This window comes from Ceratotherium simum, chromosome 3 (genome assembly GCF_057802395.1).
Source record: "Ceratotherium simum simum isolate JZ-2026a chromosome 3, ASM5780239v1, whole genome shotgun sequence".
Classification (NCBI taxonomy): Eukaryota; Metazoa; Chordata; class Mammalia; order Perissodactyla; family Rhinocerotidae; genus Ceratotherium; species Ceratotherium simum.
The window spans coordinates 49,665,933-49,689,588 of record NC_141902.1 but is presented as its reverse complement, the minus strand read 5'-3'; the positions used below and the strand labels follow the sequence as shown (position 1 = coordinate 49,689,588).

Here is a 23,656-nt window from a genome sequence, read left to right as displayed (position 1 = left end):
AAAGTAGAATTTATAAATATATAGAAGAGGTTCTCCCTACTGATTCTTTCTTTGTTGTCCTTATCTTTAAAGAAAAGTATTATATCCTTCTTATTTACCCTTGATCCCTTTGGTATTAATTAATTTGCCACAACAATATTAAATGAGGAAACATATGTAAACTACCAGGTATAACATTGGTCCCTTGGTGGGCATTCAAAATTATTTTTTACTTTTCTCTTCTACCTTCAGTTCTGGTTTTGTGTCACCGTTTATGAAATCATGTCTCTGGTTGTTTTAGATCAATGGTTCCCAGTTGTGAACACATTTTAAAATATAAATGCCATGATCCTGCTCCAAACTTAAGAATTTAGAAACTCTAAGAGTAGGGACTAAGCAGAAGCATTAAAAAACAAACAAATAAACCTTTTTGGTTCAGAACACTGTCTTGACTGGTCATAAAGACCTCCATTCCCACTCCCTCCCTCCACTGCCAGACTGTAATCTCCATGGAGTCAGGGACGTAGACTCTGTTTTTCATCACTATCTAGTACCTGGAATAAGGTTTGATACACATGGGCACTCAATAATTAGTTATTGAAGGTTGAATTGGGCAGCAATCTACTCGCCTCTGAGCTGAATTAATTCTAGTCACATTTGTGTTAATCTCTTCTTCAGCAGGTTTCTGACATGAAATCAGATATTCTGGACTCAACTCAGTGTTTTTCTATGTCCCAGAGGTTGCAAAACAATGTGTTATCAGAGGAGCATGAGATCGTAAATCTCTCCCTCTCTGAGCAGCAGCCTCCTTAGTTACCAATGTTTATTTCCTCTCCATTTTTCCTTTCCTGTACAGTCACTCCTGCTTTTTTCCCCACCTACTAAGGAACAAAAAATATTTTGCTTTTTAATGAATTAATATATTTTTGTAGAAGCCTTTAGAAAGCTGTCTTACATAAAAGAAAACAATTTTTGTTCTTAAACCCCTATCAGTCAAATTTAGGCCTATGAATAAAGAGAAAACTGAGTAGAAAACTTACGTTTTGTCTAAGAAGTCCATGAGAGGTCTTAATACAATCTCTGCATCCATTGCTGCACTGTTCTTATTAGATGTGGTATTTCCATTTGTTCTCATTTGATTTAGTTCAAAACTCATCTGTTTTATGCACTCTTCAATGATCAGCTGGACACTAAAAATAAGGAATACAAATTTTGGAAGAAAAGCAGGCATTTATGCCTTTCTTTGCCTGTATCTTTTTAATTCAACCCCAAGGAGTTTGATCTGTTTCAAATGGTATGAATTCCCTTCCTCATTAGTTTTCAAACTTATTGTTCAGCTGCAAAAACTTTTGTTGCAACGAAAGCTTACTTGGAACCCTTGCATGTAATGCTCTTCAGGTTGAATTAATTTGAGTGGGGTTCATTTGGCCCCCATCTCTCACAATAATAGCTAAGATGTTCCTCAGAGCATTATTTGGAAAAATGACTGTTCTTGAAAGACTCTTGGCATCTGGATACACCTTCTTCACTTGGCTTCTGGGACCCCACACCCTTTTGGCTTTCCTCCAACCTCACTGGCTGCTCCTTCTCAAATGTCTGACCCATAACCATTGGAGTAGGGTTGCCAGCAAATAGAAACACAGGATGCCTAGGTAATTTGAATTTCATATAGTGAATATTTTTTAGTATAAGTATGCCCCATGAAATATTTGGGACATATTTATACTAAAAATTATCCATTTTTATCTGAAGCTCAAATTTAATTGAGGATATCATGTATTTTATTCTGGCAACCCAACATTGTAATCCTCTAGGCTCAATCCTTGGACCACTCCACTTCTCCATCAAAAATCACTTCCTTGGCAATTATACCTAGCCTCGTGGCTTTCATACTATCTGTATAGTGGTGATTCCCAAATATACATCTGTAAACCTGCATTCTAATCTGAAATCCAGGCAGTCATATTAACTGCCTATGTAACCTTCTACTTGAAGTCTAATGAGTTTTCCTCATATCCAACATCTAATCCATCAGCAAATCTTTATAAAGGATCCTAAATTTGAAGATCTATTATTACTTCCACAACACTACTATAGACCAATCTACTATTATCTTTCGCTTGAATATCTGTGATAATTTCTTAAATTGTCTCTCTGTTTAACCCTCTACAGAAAAATCTTGTTAAAATAGAAACCAGATCATGCCCCACCCCCTTGCTAAAAATCTCCAATGGCTTCCAGATCCACTTAGAACAAAACCTAGAATGCATTCCATGGACTTCATTAAATCCTGATATAACCTGGCCCTGGAAACCTCCCTGATCTCATTTCTTGCCATTCTTCCCTCTGCTTCTTGCAGTCCACCCACAAGAGCCTTCTTGGTGTTCTTAGAATTCTCCGAGGACACTCTTATCTCATGGCCACTATTATGTTCCCTCCTCCATGGAATTTCTCATGGCTCTCTTGGTCTCTCACTTATTTCAGGCATTTGCCAAATGTCACTTCCTCAGAGAAGTTTTCCTTGAACACTCAACCCGAAATGACGTTCCTATCATTCTCCATTCTCTTACAATTCTTTCTTTTTAAATTGCACTCTCCATTATTTGACACATTTCATAGTTTTTTTTTTATTTGTTTATTGCCTGTTGCTCCAACTAGAGTGTAAGCTCCATGTGGACAGAGACTTTCTTTTTTTGGTGAGAAACATTGGCCCTGAGCTAACATCCCTTGCCAACTTTCCTCTTTTTGCTTAGGAAGATTAGCCCTGGGCTAACATCCCTGCCCATCTTCCTCTGCTTTATATGTGGGACACCTGCTACAGCATGGCCGACAAGTGGTGTAGGTCTGCACCCAGGATCCAAACCCCAGGCCGCCGAAGCAGAGTGTGCAAACTTAACCACTACACCACTGGGCTGGCCCTGGGACTTACTTTTTTTTGTTCAGTGTTACATACTCACACCATGAGTTGTTCTAGAAATATTGGTTGAATGTATCAATGGACCATCCTCTTTCCACCCACCCGTATTGCCTCGCCATCCTAAGGATTTAAATAAGTCTGTGAAGAGCAATCTTCAGTATCCATTTTCATTATTCATACCCCTCACATCAGTTTTGGTGGTTCTTACCTAAGCAGTGGCAAAAAGTAAGAGATTTAAGTAGTGGAGACTTTCGGCATATCCACCATTCCTCTATATTGTCTGGTACTTTCACATTTCCAACAATAGGTGTAATTATAATACATATGTAGGCAGGCAAGAAAAAAGCCCTTTAGGAGAATAAGGATAAATGAAAGCTTGGGAAATGATGACATCACTGGAATGGTGATGAGAACGAGGGAGTTCGTTTTAGTATTGCAATCAAGTCAGTCTCATTCCTCTTCTTTCTCCACACACAATGATTACACAGTTCATGTTATTTGAGAAGCATCCAAATGCATCTATTCCTCAAATTTTATATAGAAGTTTAGGAATTCTCACTATATAATGCTTTCATTATTAATTAAATAGGAAGAATATAAATATCTACTTATTAATGCATGCATTCTACAAATATTTAATAAATACTGCGTGCCAGTCTCATTTACTAGGTGCTGAGGATACAGCAATGAACAAAACAGACAAAATTTCTTGTTCTTATGGCACGTATGAGATCCTTCATTTTAGAATTTACATTATGGAAATATTTTAGTTGGCCTGTTGTCAAATATTTCATTTTTCTAGTTATTGGTTTTGCTACCTAATGTGAGAAATCTTTGATAGATTTTAAATTATCACAACTTGGGTGGTTTTCTTGCTCCTAGCTCTTTTATAGCAGATTTATAAATACATTGGTCCACAATTTTGAGCATATAGGCAAGGCTTGATTCTATCTCCACCATCATGTTTGGCCTGTTTCCATCTTTGGCTCCTGACTTCTCCATGACTTTCTTTACTGTTGACAATGGCATTCTTGCCCCTCTGGACTTGGCATCAGTATTTGGTTCCTTGATCCTTGGATCTCAGTTTTCTTCTATGGATGTGGCTCATTTCTTGGCTCTGTGCATATTTATCTAATTTAGTGGAACATCCTCTTTCAAGCTCAGACCCAAAGGAATCCAAATACCTGACCATTTGGTTTTTATCTGGCTGGATCTGCCTTTGGACTCTTGTCAGGTAGTGGTTGGGGGGGGCGGGGGGGGGGGTGGCAGTGGGGATAGTGGAGAAGGGGGTGGAGTTGGTGGTGGTGTGTGTATTTAGTGGGGGTAGTGGTGGTAGATATTTGAGGCAATAGAAAAGGAAGATAAATAATGTTGGAAATTTTGAACTGGTTGATTTACCAACAGGTATCAATGATCCTGCTGACTGTAGTAATAATCAACTTTGAAATAGCTATTTTCTTTGCACTGATTCTCAAATCAGTGTAATGGGGTGGAGGATACACTGAGCAGAAGGTACGATACTCATGTTCCGAAAATATGCAAACAGGTTCCTACAACAGACCCATACAGTAAACTTCCACCAGAAGCCAGCTGTGTGTGTGGGATCAACCATATGGAAGACAGGTTATCAGTGTATAAGCGATAATGACATTCTACCTTAGCATTAATCCAGGGTGAATCAACACCTGCATTTGACCTAAAAAATTTTTTTCTCTATCAATTTTTGGTAAATTCACCTAAAAAGTCTTTTTTTCTATTCTTTTTTCGTTGAAAAGGCCTTTATTTTTCAGCTTGAATAAAAGCAGTACCAGTTAATAATGACAAACTTTGTGAGCACCCAAGAAGCCAAACATGCACAGAAGAATTCCTGTGAAATGTTCCTGAATTCCTTGTTTACTCAATCCAGTCAGCTGCTGGTACCAAAGGTATCATTAAAAGAAATGTAGTACACCAAAAAAACAAACTGCAAAATACGTGTGTACGCAGAAACCCAAGTGGCACAAGTTTTGAAAATTTTGGGCACATCTTTAAGATATCACTGAAGTTATATCACTTAGTCTCAGTTCTCATGTGGGTACCCTGTGAGCATGTCAGGAACCTGGGCTTCTGATGTGTGCTTTGGCTCTGCCCCGGCTTTACTGAAAAATCATCCTACCAGCTCCATATAGTAAAATTATTTAATTGCAGGTTTTAATAACACCAGATGAAATGGATTTGGGGCAATTCATTATGCACTTAATTTTAAAACTCCACACTGCTAATTCAGACTCTTGAGAAGGGTGGATTCAGACTAAAATTATCCAGTTTGACCACAGGATGGTTACACTGATCATTACAGACTTCCCACCCACCCTGTGTGTGTGATGTAGACTTGGTTGGTAGTGTGGGGAATAAATCCATAGCAACAAAGATACACTAATTATGCTTTATATAAGGAAAGCATGACATGTGGGCTGTTTATTCCAATAATCTTAGCCCTGTTTGAACAAAGCATTAAATTCTTTCCTGTATTTAAAAAATAATGAGAAAATAGATACTGGGTAACCAGGAGTTTCAATATCTAGGTTAAAATAGCTGGCTTCATACAAATAAAGTAATTAAAGCGCCATCCTAAGGGCGCCACCCCTTATTTCATAACTGAAGTCTGCTCAGAGTTTTTCAAATCATAATTCATATTTCAGCCTTTGTAACCTGAATATTCTCCCCTCTCAAACAAAACAAAACAGAATAAAAAGTACTTGTTTATAAGGATGATTTGGGTATATTACATAAAGTAATTTGAATATACTTTTTCTATTTACATTCTAGTTTCTGTTTAGTCATCTTATTTCCCATAAGGTTCTGAACACCCCTAGTCATTCCTAACCCCTTTTTCCTCCCCTTAACTTTGCTAAATAATCTCTATTTTGCATTCCTAGCTGAAGGCAACAGTCTTTCTGCTAACCACACATTAATTCACAAGTAGAAGAAAGAGAGATAAGCCTAAAATGGCTGACTGAAGACCCCATTGCTAAGTGTCATCCCAAGTCAGAGCCAGTAAGCCCCCAAATGTCTGCCTCTCCAACTCCAGGTAAACAGAGACTTTAAAGTGCTTATTAACATGTATGCCAAGTAAGCAGGCTCATCCAGGTCAGCTAACAACACAAAGCAGAAGGCAGAGCAACTACCCTAAGCTCAGTACAGTAAGACTGCAACTGGTTCAGCACCTGAGTTAGGAGGATGGGCTCCATAAAGACTATGAACACACTTCTGATACTGAAGAGAAGGCCAAGTGTGGGATTTTTCTTTACTTTGCCTCATTTCTATATTTGAGAAAAAATATGAAGCTTTCAGCGTCTTTTTCTTTTTAGTCTTTCTGATTTAAAAGTGGCATAACTAATCAGCAAATGTTTATTAAGTATATATCTTTCCAAAACACAATAATAAGTGACAAGTGGGGTTCAAAGAGATAGGTAGCCCTTGCCATAGGAGTAATTTTTATAGTCTCTTTTGAGAACTAAACACATAGTTTGAAATAATAAGTCAACATTTAATGAACTAATATTTAAATCAAATTCTGTATGAAATTAATGAGCCTCTTCAAAGATGTGTTTGCTTTTTAAAAATTTTATGTTTATCTATCTATTTTATCTATTTTAACATTTGATGGTGAGATGATGGCTTTTTCCTTTAGGATCAAAATGAAGTTTATCTAAGATGAACTTCTTTCTCTTTAGAACACTATAGACAAGCAAAGTTAATTTTTAAAAAATGGAAAAAATATAGATGTGCCAGTAGTTTCCCATGGGGTAATTGCATTAAGATTCCTAAGCCCTAAAACCTAGAATCCTGAATTAATTCAGTTTTGGGGTTGGAGTTCAGTTATTTGGAAGTGCAACCACCTTGATATGTATGGCATGAAGGCAACTCAGACTTATGTACATAAAGGTTTTCTCCCTGCCTTCCTCCCTCCCTCCATTCTTTCAACTCTAAACCCTAGAACTGCAAAAGGGAATGAGTTACGGCTTCTCTCCTTCAGAAGCAGGTGAGGGAACCAGGCAAGCAAACCAGAACTTAGGGCATAGTGTTGTAAATGCTACCTGACTGAAGAATACACTACTAGATTGTGGGGTCGTGGAAGACTTTGCGAGGAGATAGTGCAGACTGAGTCTTAAAGTTACAAGGATTTAGCCAGTCAGAAGAGAGAGATAGCATTGAAGGCATGATTATTATTAACTGAAACCTAATACATTTGAATAATTACTTAGGCCACTTACCTTTCACCATAAGTGACGCTGAGCTCATCCAGAACCCCATTGAGTTTAACTTGAAGTTCTTTTAGAATAGTACTAGCTTCAGGATCTAGCTGCAGAGAGACCATAAGCAATATTACTTTGGCGTTGAGACAGCATGCCTCTGTTTCTCTTACAAGCATTTTGCTTGTTATAAGGTAAACGTCAAACAATATAGGAAGTATATACCTTTTTTTCTTTCCTTTTTTTATCTTTGAAATCAAAAGCAAAATTTAGGAAATTCTAAAACAACCAGAAGAGTTTTTATATATGAAAAAACTGATTGAAAGGCATAGCATGCATACAAATAAGAGCTAGATAGCAAAGCCTTTGTTGGTTACAGCAATGGGATGCAAGGCATGACAAAATAACCTCTAGAACATGATAACTCCATCACTTAGAAAACCTAACATGTTATACATCAGTTGAATATGTGTTGCTTCAAAATATATTTTAATTTTTAATACCCCTGTAAATATATAGGCCCATTAAAAATAAAAATATTGGTTAAAAATTAATTTTGGGAGTATTGTGTTTTGCCTTATTTGAAGATATTTTCATATTTTTCAAACTATGGAATTAAAAGTAATAGGAAAAACAAATTATCCAAGCACTGTGATGCTTCTCTGAAGGTGATAGGCCTGGCTTCTCTTCCCAGATGCCAATTTGCAATTCAGAGTTCAAGGTTCCAAGTTTCACATTTGAGTTTTATTTTACTTTTCCTTAAGTATTTAAATATTTTTAGCTTGAAGCTAAGCTGTCAAGAAAATTTGGGGACAAAATAAAAATAATTAAATCAAGATAAAGTTATTTAATGCTTATTCTTACAGTGCAATCTTTAAAAGCCAACTATTCATTTTATCTGATTTCAGTTCTTAAAATAATGTTAATGAATATTACAAAATAACTTATACTATAAATAAACACAAATAAATGAACACATCTATCTGTTTACTTGGCAGAATGTTTTTGTAATTAAAGTGAAGGATCAACAGAAACTTTACCAGCATTTTAGAAAATTTTATCCTGTTTGCTAATTATATTTTTGCAAACTAGTTGTCAAAAAACAATGACGTACAATAGATGTATTGTATCAAGCTGATAGAAATTCATGTAAAGGGAAATCTAGAATATTCTCTGAAATTTAAGTCAATCTTCCTTTGAGTCTTTAAAAATTTAGTTTCCTACCATTAGTACCTATAGTTCTTCCACAAGCTGGTCTACTATTGAAAGACGATGGGATAAAGCCAACTTTCAGGAGTAGAACAAATTAAAGGAGGACTTAGTATAAACAGGAGAACCTAAGAAGGACACCAGATAAATCTAGGACCCAATATCAATTAAAACTCCTGGGAGCCAGCCCAGGACCAAAAAGTGTCCCCAGTAGTATACACTGGTCCTGTAATCTTCCAAGAGCATTTTCTAATACTAAGAAACTGCTAAGAAGAAGTATTATTTACATACTTCAGCAGCTGAGAAGCTCTAGGTTGTATTGACATGACTGAAAACGTTGGAATGGAAACCCAAAATTTTATTTGGCATCTGACGCTTTATTGATTAAGTCAAACCAATCCTTGATGCCAATTTTGACTTAAATTCAGGTGATTTTAGGATTGATTAGTTTCTGCTCCTCTATCAGAGCCAATGTGATTCTTCTGGACCCTCTTTTTTCTGCCTCTATCATCAGATAGGCTCACAGCTCTTACCCACAGACACATAGGCTACTACAACAGATATAGACTTCTCTGAGTTGGAAAACTAGATATTCTTGAGTCTTATACTTTCTGAGGGTTCCATTCAGCTATAATCAGTTGTAAGGCAGTGATTGAGAAAGACAATTAGATAGTACTTGTTTAAAAAAGATCTGACACTAATATGGATTTAAACACAATTAGCCTAATAAACTGTAACTCCCCAAACCTTAACCCAGAAAACATATGCGGATTGCCTGCCATGCAGGCTGAATGTTTATTATATTTTCTTGCTACTGCCCTAATACCGATTTTAACCTGATTTCATTTGGATAAAAATGTTGAGGAATAGGGAATGAGAGAGAAGCCCTCCCATGGTTTTCTTCAGGCTCCCTCTCCTTAGCAAACTGTGTGGGGGGATAGGTGGTGCTTCCCCACCCACACATCTGCCACTTGCAGGGAAATGGCTCTAAGAGTAGGGTTTTCTTCAGGAAATGGGGTTGCTTCTTATTTAAAATGTGTATTTTATTTCTCTATTAGTTTGATATACATATTGAGGGTGTTTATTCACCTGTCAAGTTAATGACTTTAAAGTCATACAAAAATGGTTAGATGGGTCAGTTGTAGGAAATTATACCCTTTTCCCATAAATTATTTTAAATTTTATGGGAAATTATAATTATTTTAGTCCACCTTAGGTATTTGGTGAATGGAAATTTCTTATCAAATAATTAGTTATTACTTGAAAATCTGAAACTGTCAAACTGCAGCAATTTAAATATTGGACGATAATTTTCATTTCCTGATAGAAGCATGTGTTTCTAAGTAGGTGCAGATAGAATGCCTCTCATGTAAGCAGGCCACAAAAAAACACAGAAAATTTTTAGTTTCAATTAAGTATTTGATGCTTATCTGATCCAAATCATTAAACCATTAAAATAGGAACAGTAATTTTAAGGCCAATATACGAATTGCAGGTATTTTGCAATAATAATGGGCATAAATATCACCCTCATCAATTATAAAACAATCTCTTTAGGCATCAAATTTACCAATTCTTAAGTTCTTTCTTTATGTGCCCAAATTGAGGAAACTTTCCTTCCTCCTACAAATTCCCTAAAGTTTGTAAGAATTGGGCTTTGAGAGTTTATTGCTTAAATTACCAATAGCACATTTTACAAATTATTGGCTACTGTGGAAAGGTAAAAGGCTATCTAAATTTTTTTCACAAAGGTTTAAAACTTAGCCTAATTTATAAGTACTATGACATCAAATATCAAAATTAACTTGCATTCTTTGTATCATTAGAGTTATTATTAAAAACAAAAAAAGAAAGAAAAAAAGAAAAAATTTCAAGCATTCAAAAGTCACAGTTAATAAATTTATTCTAAATTAGAAACTGAATGCATGCGAACCTGAACAACTTAATTGGCTGGCAAAATGGTTCCATATAAAGAGGAATATACACAATGAAAATTTAAGAATACTGAGTTAAATTCTGAATTCAGAGTAAAACTTTCAAAATAGATTTTGTCCACACCCTATAAAAAGTTTGGGAATTCCAAAACCTAGACTGGTAAAGTGTGGTTCTAACGACCAGAATGAACCAGAGTCATAAGCAGGTAGTCTCTGAGTTTTCACACTGTTGAGATATTATGCACCTTTGAGCTGTGGTCATATAAATAACTTGCCTGTTATAGATAGTGAGCAGGCAAGGTATCTTTTAAGTTCTTTTTTTTGTTTTTGTTTTTTTTTAAGGCTCACTTCTTTTCCTTTTGAAAGACTGTTCACTCATCACCCCCTTTTGCAAATCTCCCAGAGGTTGCTCATCACAGGCAGTTAGTAGCTCAGGCTTCTGCGCTAACTGCTTTTTACTATTACTGTCTATACAATGTTCTTTTCTAATTGTTCTCTTATAAATCTCTCTCTTCCCATGAGCCCTATCTTACTTAACTTTCTATCCTGGGTGTCCATCCTTGCATGTGTAGGCATTTACCAAATATTTGAGGAAGGAGGTGAGGACAGAGAGAAGCATGAAGGGAGTCCCTCAAATGGATTCCTGGTATCCAGAGTGATCCTTCTCCTTGGACAGATACATTGCCTTGACTATTAATAGAATACTTTTGCATTTGAAATCTCTCGCTCCTTAGCAACCATATACTCTGGAGTTGCCAAGTTAGTCCTGATTTCAATTTTTTGTCTCATTGCCAGACCATGTCAGATTATGTCCTGATAGTTGTTTGGTTTCAAAAATATGGTTACCATACCCACTCGGTATCTTTTTTACAAGTGTAAATTCTTTCCCTAGGGGACCTAAAGGGAGTACATGTTATTTCAGCCTCTTACAACAGTGATCGTCAAACCATCCATCAAGCTCTTGCTAGAGATATAACTAGTGGGTTGGAAAGTGGCAGTTAAATTCTTCAGATAGCTCAATACAAACTCCTGAAAAATGAAGACTTTGTATGGAAGAAGTTAAGGATCTTTAGTGTGAATTTTATTCCTTTTGCACAGTGTTCATTACTATCTCATTTCCTTTCTCTTTTCTCCAGGCTACTAAGCTGCCTTTCCTCATGTTCAGCTCATCAGCGTTAGGGTTCTATTATGTCCTCATCCAAAGAAGTGCAGGTTAGGGAGGATGAGCACTCCCTGGCTTCATCTTCACAGCGGCCAAAATTTGATCATTAGTCTGGTGGGTTTCATATCCTCTTCAAGATTTTTGCAGAAAATCCTTTAATAAATGCAAACTCCACCACTTTTTCTATGGAAAAAAAGCCTCATTTCCAAGTAAAATGTTGTTCAACTTAAGCTCTTGGTTCCTCCATTTGGATTTTGTTCCATCAAATATCCCTTTCTATCTTTAGTCCCTCCATTGTTATTTTTATTACCCCATCCTATAAATATACTCAAACAACATTTATGTTAAAATAAAAAATAGAACAATTTAAAAAACCCAACTTATTTGCAACTAACTTCTGTTGACTTTTAGCTAGTATCTTTTCTTCTCTTGACCTTTAAACTGCTCACAATATAAGTGTAAAACTTGCTGCCTCCATATCCTTATCTCTTAAACATTCATTAATCCTCTGTTTTGTGGCTTCTGTTCTGGATACTCCACATAAATGTTCACATAGAATGATCATCACCAATGATCTCTTAAATGCCAATCTGATGACTTTATTTATCCTACTCAGCCTGCATTCATACTGTTGTTTACTCTATTTCTCAAGCTCTTTATTTTCTTGCTTCTCCAGAGACTACCTTCTCCCAGCTAACCTATTTTCCTGCCTACGATTTGTCTATCTCTTTTGTTGACTTCTCTTTTTCTGTATACTCCTTAGATGTTAATGTCCTTCAATTTTCCCTTCCCAGTTCCCTTTTCTTTTCACTCTATATTCTCTTCTTGAGCAATCACACTCATGCCTATGGCTTCAGCTGCCACTTTTATGCTAATAACCCCTGTATCTATTACCTACAGCTGTAAGAGGATGCCTGCGCATCATGTCTGTATTTCCTCATGCCTATTAGCCTTTTCCACTTTGATGACCTCAAGCTCAACACATCAAAAAGTGAACTTATTACCTGCTCATCCTTAACTTATTCCTCTCGTTATCCCTGATTTGATTGATTGATAGCATACAATTGTTTAAGGAAGAATTGTGAAAGTCATCTTTGACTCCTCTCTGTCTTCTTCATTCCATATTTACTCGGATACCAAATATGATTGACAATATCTCTGAAGTGTTTTCTCCATCTGTCCTGTCCTCTTCATTCTCTGATGCAGAATTTTTCTCATCCAGATTATATTGCAACCATCTCCAAATTCTGTTTTTGTTTCCTGTTTTCCCTCTTCTATTTCATCCTCCTAACTCTTCCTATAGTTGTTTTAATAGAGCCCAAATCTGATCATGGCACCTGCTGACCCCTCTAGCTGGCTTTCAACCAGGGATGTACTTCAAGAAATTTCTCACAATCTCATCTGGGCTCTTGCTATTTCTTTTATTTTGAAAAGATTACTTCTCTTCAACCCTTCTACTTGACCGGAATCTGTTCATCCTAAAATGCCTAGCTTCACTTACAAGATATGACTGAGAAATCAGTGAAAATTCCCTAGTGAATCCAGCAGGAAGTTACTCTCCTTGAAATGCCCTAAATCACTTGGTTGAGCTGCAGCGTTCAGCATGTATACTATAGTATGCTGTCAGGAATAAAAGAATACATGCTCCTCTCTATTGCAAACAAATGTGCCCCAGCTCAACCAATGCTACCTTGTTTTTTGTTTCTTTTTAAATTCCTCTTAGGAGAGACCCTCTCCAAAAATTTACAAGATCATTTTCAGAGAAAGACTATGGTATTTCCTTATGCCAATCAGATTTGCATGAACTATTATGTTAGAGGTATCAGTTATACAAATCCCTGCTTCTAACTTCTTAGTTTCAAAAAGTTGAAGCACATCCGTAGCTGTCTCTCATCCTAATTAAAAAGAGTATGAAGTAAATCTAACTGTCATTGAGCTTTGAATTAACTAAATGCCTCTGAGATATGTTGTTAGGTTCTTAAGCCTAGACAACTGAAGGAAAAAAAATTGCCTTATCTTTTATAATTCTTTCAATGTAGTTTTGAGTTAGTGAATATGTGGTAATTGTGAGTTTTTCTATTTCTCTCAAAGTTTTAAAAAAATTATACCTTCAAGCCTTATTTGAATGACATGACATTCTTTTCTCTTAGCTTAAACATTTTTTTCCTTCTCACCTACTACATTTACATTATCCTTCTACTCTGTGGATTGCTGACAAGGTTCTTGTCCTTATAACCACAGAATTTTAGAACTAGGATAACTTCAGAAATCATATGGTTCAATTCCTTCTTTTTTATAGATGGGGAAAACCAAGGCCTAGATAATGTGTTATGCCACATGATACATTTTGGGGCCACATGAGGATTGAAAAGCAGCACTCTGAGAAGCTATTTCCTTTTAAGAAATTCTCTTCTGAAAATGGTCTTTTAAAAAACTCAAGTCTGGGGCCAGCTCCATGGCTTAGTGGTTAAGTGTGCGTGCTCCGCTACTGGTGGCCTGGGTTCGGATCCCTGGGGTTCACCGACACACCACTTGTCCAGCCATGCTAAGGCGGCGTCTCACATGCAGCAACTAGAAGGATGTGTGACTATGACATACGACTATCTACGGGGGCTTTGGGGAGAAAAGGGGGAAAAAAAGGAGGAGGGTTGGCTATAGATGTTAGCTCAGGGCTGATCTTCCTCACAAAAAAAACCAAAAATTAAAAAACTCAAGTCTGATAACTTGGCAGAGAAAAAACTTTGGGCTTATTAACTCCATCTATTGGCTGACTAACTATGAAATTTGACAGAGTAGGGATTAGTCAGGACTACAAGAAATGAGACAAAATTTACGTTCAGAATTTGTTCTGTAAAAACTGCCTTTTTGCCCTGTCTCACTCTGTCTTTCCCATTCGGCTGTTCACATTACTGCATCCATCTCAGTTTAGCAGAGTGAATATAGTCTATTCAATCAACTGAATCGAATGTCTGTTGAATATCGAGTGATGGGGACAGAATTCCCTCAGTGAGCCATTTGATGAGGTGGTGAGGGTCATTCGGCCAAGTAGGAGAAGAGGGAGGATTGGCTGGGTTAAAGAAGTAAGTTTTACCAGTGTCTGCATCAATTTATGGTTTGTTAAGGCAGGCATAAACAATCAAAGGGGATTACAAGAAGACAATAAAATAGGCCTGTTATAGAAAATGACAGTTCAAGTAAAGCTCTATTTCTATTCCTCTTGGCTGTGGCTTGTATTCTCTCAAGGATCAGACAGAGGGAGACTTGGTGGTGCAACAGTGACCCCACGCTCTCTGGATCTCTCAGGAATGCTCTGGAGAATGAGGTTAACAAGCAGCACCTGCCTGGGTCTGTCTTTCACTTTGATATAGATCACCCGCCCAGAAACCTCTCAACCGCCAAGGTAGCACCTTTTCTTAATTTCACAAACTTAGCAGTTAGCTGAACTTTATGTGGCAGTGGTGCTACATCCTTAACCACGTGAAATTACCGCTATGCGATTTGCCCCTCTGGGCTTCGTTATTCTCTTAATTTTCTATTAAGTCCAATTTGTTAACTCTAATTGTAGAGATGGTTAGGAGGAGAAAGGAACCAGGCAATATCTGCACGCTGCCATAATAAGAGGCCAGCACTTCAGACACTCGGTCCTCCTTGTGATCTGCTGCCATGAAACTAAAAATAGCTGATTGCTGTTACTGAATTCAGCCAAATGACATCTCACGTTTGAGCTTTATTTACAGAATAAGAGGCTAGAGGTTTGAGTTTATTCTTTGAATAGTTGTGGAATAAGACATAACAATTACAACTTTCATTTGAAGGATGTTTTCAGGTTTAGAAAGTGTTGGGGGGGTTTCCCCCACAAATCTTATCTCTTTTATTGTTCTGACTCCCCCTTTTAAACTTGATATTCTCTGAGGGTGGGGTCTGCATCTTAGTAATTATTGTACCTCTGGTGCCTAGTAAAATTTACAGCTCATAATAGGTGCTCAGCAAACAAATATTTGTTGAGTGAACTAATGAAGGAGTAGATTCTGTCTGCACATGCACTGTGCTCTAACCTCTGTTTTTCACAGTCGGTCCAGAGGGGAAGAAATGCTTCAAGTGGTCCAGGCAGGACAGGGAGCATTTGGCTTCTAAATATCTCTTTCAGTGGGCACTAATGGGATCTCTGCTCTAATTGTTGTTTTACAAGTTGGTGTTTATGGTTGTTAGCTCCTCGAGGCCTAAGGCATTTATTTTTAAATCTTTTAATTTCCTATCTCAACTCCTGCTCTCCCAAAGATACAGTAAATATGAGTAGGCAACAATAGACCCTTCAATTAAGTAGGAAGAACTGTGCAAATTGCTTTCGGAAATAATTTATGACTAAAATGAATAATGATATGACTAGTTAAAATTGCCTATTTTATTATCTAATGGTATCTAATATATTCTTTATTAATTTTATTTTATAATTTATTTTGTAGTTGCTAAAAAAGAGATAAAAACAGCAGATTGAGTTTCATTAATGTGTTAACTAGTGAACTGCATCTCTATTCACATTAAGGAGAAAAGGTGAGACAGATCAGAAACCTGAACACAAAGCTTAGCCTCTATAGAACTGTAACACCTCTTTTAATAAGATTATATATAAAATGTAGGCATAAAGTCCAGGATGTTTAAAAAATGCTGGATATTTGTATATGACTGCAAACCGGCCACCTATATTTTGACATTATTGTATTCTTTAATCCACATATTTGCCTGCGCTATTGCATATTGTCTCAAGGTCCATTCAAACACATTGAATCCCACATGTTCTCAAGATTCAGAACAAATCAAGTAGGTCAGTTAGGAGCCGTGCACAGACAAGACAAACGGACGTTCTGAGCCATTTCCTATTACCTGGTTGCTGTTCTAAAAGCAAAGTCAGGGGCCAGCCCGGTGGCACAAGCGGTTAAGTGCTCGCACTCCGCTGTGGCAGCCCGGGTTCACAGGTTTGGATCCCCGGCGCGCACAGACGCACGGCTTGTCAAGCCATGCTGTGGCAGCGTCCCATATAAAGTGGAGGAAAATGGGCATGGATGTTAGCCCAGGGCCACTCTTCCTCAGGAAAAAAGAAAAAAAAAAAAGGAGGATTGGCAGATGTTAGCTCAGGGCCGATCTTCCTCACAAAAAAAAAATAAATAAAAGCAAAGAGTGGTAATTCTCAAAATATATCTCCATCACTGTCACCTGGGAATTGGTTAGAAAAGCAAATCATCAGGCTCCACCCCAGACCTACTGAATCAAATATTCTGGGGATGGAATTCAGCAATGTGCTTTTTAATAAGCTCTCCAGGTAGTTCTGATGTGTGTAAAGTTCAAGAACTACGGGCATGGAGTATTACTCCCTTTAAAGTAGCGATCTTCAGTTCCCTGTTGCCCACACAGTACAATGTTGAAAGGATGGTGCTAAGTAAAAAAAAGTAACAACAGAAGTTAATTTCTCTCCTCTCTGGTCAGGGGTTGCTTAGCTGAAGACTGAGTCCATATGGCTAAGAGATTTTACAATGAATTTCAATCAGCTGCATGTATATGCTTTTGGGTAGTTAGATGCAGTTTCTAATTGACACATCAAATTCATCATTAAAAAATGAAAAGTGACATAAATATGCATCTCTGAAACTAAAGAATAATTAAGTTGCTCATTAAAATATACACATTTTTGGATGGCTAGGGTTATGTTCCATATTCCTTGGCCCTGTTCAGGAAAGTTTATCACAATGAATTGAGTCAGGAGATTCAATCCTTTCAGAGACATATCAATAAAAATAACATTACCATTGTATCTAATTGGTCTGCTTTGTGGTCAGCAGAATGAGAGAATTTAGCCAAGCAAAAAACTGGCCTCTCCCATTTCCCCTAAATGTGTTAATAATGCCTAATTTCTAGAATTTGAAGTACTGTCAATAGGTTAGCAGGCCTATGGATAATTATGGATTCTACCATTCATGGCAATTGTACCAATACAATATTGTGAAGGAGTAATGCATCTTCCGCTTACACAGCACAGTCATAATTCCTCTAAATCAATTACTACAAGTTCTGTAGAGTTTCATAACCAATATCTTATGACTTCCTGAAAAGAAATTAAATTTTGGGTTATATGATTTTCTTTTTCATGTACTCATACAAATTAGATTGCAGAACAAGGAAATGAAACTAAGTCCTTTCTGTAGGCTATAGCAATATGTTTATAAAAAATTGAATAAAAGCTAGGTATTTATTTGCAATTGGTAGGTACTGAGTTATACTCATGAAATAATTAAGCTACTAAAATAATATAAACCAAAATACAGTCATGCACCACACAATGACGTTTCAGTCAACGATGGACCACATATACCACAGTGGTCCCATAAGATAAGTATCACATAGCCTAGGTGTGTGGTAGGCTATACCATTTGGGTTTGTGTAAGTACTCAATGATGTCTGCACAATGAGGAAATCACCTAACGCATTCTCAGAAGGTATCTTCATTGTTAGGTGACACATGACTGTATATGTTTTACTTTTGAGCTATTTGAACTTTTATAGGCTAATAAAACAATTACTCACCATTGAATGAGAATTATTACCTGGCACCCTGATAATCATTTTTCTGTTATTGTGTTATAATAGGTAGGTACTATAGCACGAAGATTGTGGTGTAAATAATTTAACTTGTAGCTCAAATCAGTCCATACCATGGGTTGGCTATTTTATCTGAGTATAGTGATTCCCAAAACTATATGCACATAAGAAATCACCTGGTATGCTTTTTAAAGAACAGACTCCGTGCCTGATTCCTAAAGGTCACTTTTTCTTTATAGTTTTTGTGTGACTTATTTTTTTTAATATTCTCTAGAGTAATCACAGAGTTGTTACATCAAAACATGCTCTTAATTTGTATCAAGAGAATTGAGTTGGAAAGTGGCGTTACAGGAGAAGAAATTTTGTGCTTTTCTCTTTTAATTTTTTTTTTCTAAATAAAGCACTGGAAAAGAAGGTGCCTGCATGGCCCACAGGATATTGCGCAGTTGTTAACAGTGATTGCTCGTGTGACTGCTTTGGGAACCATTATCAATAGCATCATCCCAAGACTGTCATTATGTTAGGCAACGTTTCCATCTTGGACTCCATGCAGAGAAGGAATTTTCCCACCAAAAAAAGATTTTAAACAGTCTTTCTGTTTCCAGAGGGGAAAGAGAGTGATCTTGCCAAGACAGAGCAGCTGCCCCAATGTAGTTGGGTTAAGGCAGCAGAGAGCTGCAGCATCATGCAACCAGGCCTGCAAGTGGCCAGCACTTTGCAGACAGTATTAGAGTCCAGCAATGCTGTTGTTAGAAGCCAGCTAATAAAAACATGGCATTAAAAACTATTTTGAGCAAGTGCACAAGCAATCATTTGCTAATTAGATTTTTGTAGCAAGAAGTGCACATCCTAACACAGATGGTGGGGGACAAAATGATGAGAAACTCCTAAAAGAAGGATATGATCTAGGCTGGAAAGTTTCCCTTAGCAATACCAGTCAAGGTTTTATAACCAGTTCCACTGTGAGGAAAAACTGGGAATTGGCGTTAGTACACATTATATTACCTTTAAAGGCCATTGAACATGCCTGTTTTAAGTGCTGTATATACTTTTCATATCAAAGGGTGAATTCCGTCATTCACAATAAAATCCTTTTTCAACTTTATAAAAGCCCCAAGTTAAGGGACCTATTTAGATACTGCCATACATAGATAACAGGATTGGAAGGACTCTGCCCATTATTTTGAGATTCTGGTACTTAGAGGAGGCTGAGTGCAGCAACCAGCATGTTTAACATAATTCTGTATTAATAAAACTTATTTCTATCTGGGAGGCTGCATGTTACATTCAGACTTGGGTTCAGGTCTTGCTTCCTCCTGACATTTCATCAATCCCTATGCTGACTGGGCCTGCCTAAAGCTTTTTCTTAGCAATAGAAGACAGGAGATGGAAATGGAAAAGAGTAAGAGAAAGGAAACTGTGCGTAGGAAAGAAGACAGGAGAACACAGAAAGAGGGCAAAGAGAGGGAGGGAAGGGATGAGAAATATTTAAATGTAGGAGAGGAAAGGAGCTCGGGTCCATGCTGTCTCTAACAAATTACATTGTAAAAGCTAGACGTTCATTTTATTTATTTGAATTTTCCCTTTAAATTACGAGGAGTTTTGCAAATGACATTGCAAGAGTTAGAAGGGAAAAGGCACCAAGCTCAGTATTTCTACCTCCATTAAGAGGAAGAGCTCTGTGATGTAGCCATAGATTTGCAACTAAATTTATAATGTGAAACCTGTATGTTTCAAACATGCCATTTTATTTGAAATAAGGAGTCCATTTTTGATTGGCGAACAAGCCACCCCATTACTTTTTTGGTTAGTGGGTGGCTTGGCCCACACAGTTTCTTTTAAGAAGAGGTATGATTTGTGTGGTTAATATTCAGCTCAGCAATATATCACTCACGTTAGAGTTCAATTACACGATAGTAATGAAATAGTAGTAGCATTAGGAGAAATTTCTGGAAATATAGCATTTTAAATATAACTTGATGCTTAAATGATTTGTCTTCAAAATTCACTAAAAGGAGATAGAATTTCCCACAAGAAATCAGTAATTTCTCCACTACTTTTTAAAACAGTAAGTAGACTTGAAGTCTGAATATAAAACATCACTAAAATTAAAAAGAGAATCTCTAGTTATGATCCGCAATTACTTGTTCTCACTTAATTTAGCAGAAAAATCCTGAAAATGAGATGGATGCCCTCAAACTGTGCAAAAAGTACTAACACACTTTGGGGAATGGAGCCTTATTTTACACAAATTAGACTGAGATTGCAGTGGAGCACAGCTCATAAAAGTTCATTGTGGAAGTTTTGCACCTTCACACATGTATCCTAGTGATTCTCAATTGTAGGATGCTGAATAGCAAGTTCATTTTTGAAAAGACTGAGGCTTGGGGATAAGGAAAAAGACATTGGGGGGAAAAATGTATAAATGTCTCTCTGGGGTTAAAAGCAACATCACATGTGAAGAAGCCCAATCTTGAAAGAAGCATTTTCAGTCTTATAAATTTAGAAATAAAAAGGACCTTTGCTTTGAAATTCAACCTAGCTTTATATATAGCTCATATACTTACCACAATATGGAGCAAAGTAAATAAAATCTTAAACAGAAATATCCCCTCATTCGAGCCACCCTTGGGCGTGTTCTCTGGAGGGGGTGGTGGTGGGAGAACACCAGTTGCACGACCTTCCCTCTCGGCCCCATCTCCAGTCCTCAATTCCCCAGATGCTCATGTCAGTTTGTGAAAGGAAAGACTGTGGCAACAGGAGGGGGCAGGTGCACAGCTAGTATTTCGCTGTCTGCCTGATCCAAACAAGCAAATGAGAATAAGGAGGAAGTGCGATGGTCTTTAGGTTTAGGGGGAAAACAGCCAGGGAAAGGATAAAATGCTTACTATCACAAACCTCATAAAAGAATCTTTCTCCTTCCTTCTTCTGCTCATGGAATTGCAAGTCAAAGATGTTGGACAAAGACACGACACATTACAGACACAGCACACAACACATTTGCAACAGAGATTTTTCCATGTGAACAAGTAACCACCATCAAAAACCACTAGCGCCACAAAGCACATTTCAGAACAAACATCGGTATCAGGTTGACATTGCACAATACAGCAAAAAGCATCTGCAATTTGTGAAACTTTACAGATCATTAGCATATACATATTTAAATGTGTATATATGACTATATATATATTTATATACACTACAAAAGGCTATTGACCATCTCCCTCCTCTCATTCACACTTCTAATGTATTTACTAAAGTATTCTGTTGTGGATAATAATCACCTTAATTGTTAATGGGATTTTAGATTATTATCATTTCCTGTTCTTTAGCTAAGCCAAAACTTATGACACATTCCATAGCAAAGAGATATGCTGCTATGATCTCTAAGTAGATACTTGTCAAATGCAGGCATAAAAACATACCCACCTCTTTTCCTCCCATAGATTCAAACATTTTTTCCAGCTGGACTCGCAATTGTTGAATATTGTTCATCAATATACAGGGCTTTAAATAAAACAATTTTAAAAAAAGTAGTGTGAGAATCATTTATACATTAAATTATTGAATGAGTTTACCTAAAATGTAATAATATACAGCTATCACTGAAGTCCTATTATATTTGGCAAATAGAATAATTTTGCTACTTTAAGTTTATACTTTTTAACAGTTAAGAATGGAAAGGGGGAAATGTGACCACCTTGGGGAATGAAATTTAAGAGTATACTCAGACAATAAACCATTGGAGACTTAGTACTAATGTTTCTTTTATTCTTAACATTGTGGCATTTTATAATTAAAACTTAACCAAATTCTGTTTTTAAAGATTTATTTTAAGAAAAACAGATTAGTTTAAATTTTTCTATTTCACTGTTTTAAAAACCAAAACACCATCTGAAATTTAAAAATCAAAAAATAAAAACAAACATCTTTAATGAATTCTCTATGACTACAGATAAAGTCCACGCGTTGGTATTCAAGGCCCTTACTCATCTGGCTCTACAGCACGTTTTCCTTCTCATCTCCATCTACTGCATTACGATTAACTCTCAACTCCAAGGGGCTTATTCCCACCAAACACCTGTGCTTTCCAGACTCTGTGACTTGGTGTTGCATGTGACCTCTTCACTTGAATCTCCTGGACTATTTGAATCATATCCATCATTCAAGTTAGAGCCTTCTCTTTCCCCAACTGTAACCTTTTGTCACTCACTTGACATTTGTTTTATTTACCTTTAGAGTTGCTTTTCGCCATCTCGCCAGCTAGCCTTAAATGCACTGTATGTGCTGCCGTGTCGTTTCTGTTTTCTTTTACTCACAGAGTCCTGCCCAGAGCCTTATATATAATACATGCTTTAAAAATATTTCTTGACTTATTGTTTCCAAGGAAGCAGAAATATAACAATAACAAAAAGATGTAAAGCTTTGTGACAGGAGTAGATATGACCTTAGAATAGTAGAAATTAATTTATAATTGGAAAATGGAATTCAGAATAGTTATAGAATAATTTGATATTTGCTGCATGCCAATTCTGAAGAGCCAGTAGATAGGAGGAAGAAAACAGTAAAAGAAAGGAAAATGGATATATCTTCCAAGTTGCTGGGAAATGGGCCAATAAGGAATCAGAGAGAGGCAAGCAAAGGACTTACAGGACATCAGAGAGGCATTAGCACTCATCAGTGGAAAGATTTTATTATTGTTTTAACCACATTACTGAGCTTTGAAAAACTTTCTACTTGACTCTTAAAGTGACCACCTCCTAACTTTGATTTATGAAAACAATTTAAAACTTCTATTTTGTTCGCTTGATTCCAGTCACTTAAATATTTTATGTTTTTAACACAGATATCTGAGATTTATCTCCCATAGATTCTGTTCAGTAAGCTGAACCACAATGTTGCACAAACGATTCTGATTTCCTGCTGTAATTGAGAACCACTTGGTCTAGGTTTAGTCCTTTCCATAGCACTTATGGTCAGACTTGGAGCGGATTCAGCATCTTGACCTAAAATCAACGACCTAGCGAATAGACTTTTCCATTAGGGAATAGGGTCATTGAGTTTTTTCTTTTCATTGCAGAGGGATAACGTTTGGCTTGAATTGGTCAGTCCTACCAGGGAGAAAACTAAGGTCAAAGGAAGACCACAACTCTTAATGAGAAGCAGGAAGACTACATGGGTGAAAGGTTTTATCACTTTGCTCCCCATGGGTCCAAGTTAGCTGGGCAGACTCTTCTATGATTATTTGATATTAACACTCAAGCTTCTCTGTTTTGGCACATATAACAGTACTCTAGTACCCACTTTATAAATAAACACCAATCTCCAAGCCTTCTTAATATGATCATTTCTGATGGAAAAGACCTACTAAGAAAAAAAATGAACTTAGACACTGGGCTCACTTGGCATGGATTGCTATTGACCCTAGGTAAGGCTACATAGAAAAAAGATATGCGGTTATCAAGAAAGAGACAAAAATAAATGAGACTTTCTTCTTTCATTAAGCTTTCCCTGACCTTGAAATGTTCAAATTTCAATTTTATTGAATCCGTTTATCAAATCACTACTTAGAATTGAATTACACACACCTACCTTAATCAGGAAACAGCTTTTACTTTAAACACCT

The 23,656-nt window shown here is 36.8% G+C and overlaps 1 protein-coding gene across 1 annotated transcript in view; it reads right to left on the bottom strand.

Moving 5' to 3' along the window:
- Positions 1-23,656, bottom strand: part of UNC13C (unc-13 homolog C) — a 584,623-nt gene that overhangs the window by 78,973 nt on the left and 481,994 nt on the right. Inside the window, 3 exon segments of the mRNA XM_087427449.1 lie at positions 1,020-1,169; positions 7,153-7,241; positions 21,460-21,537. Of these exon segments, the coding sequence (XP_087283575.1) occupies positions 1,020-1,169; positions 7,153-7,241; positions 21,460-21,537 (317 nt within the window).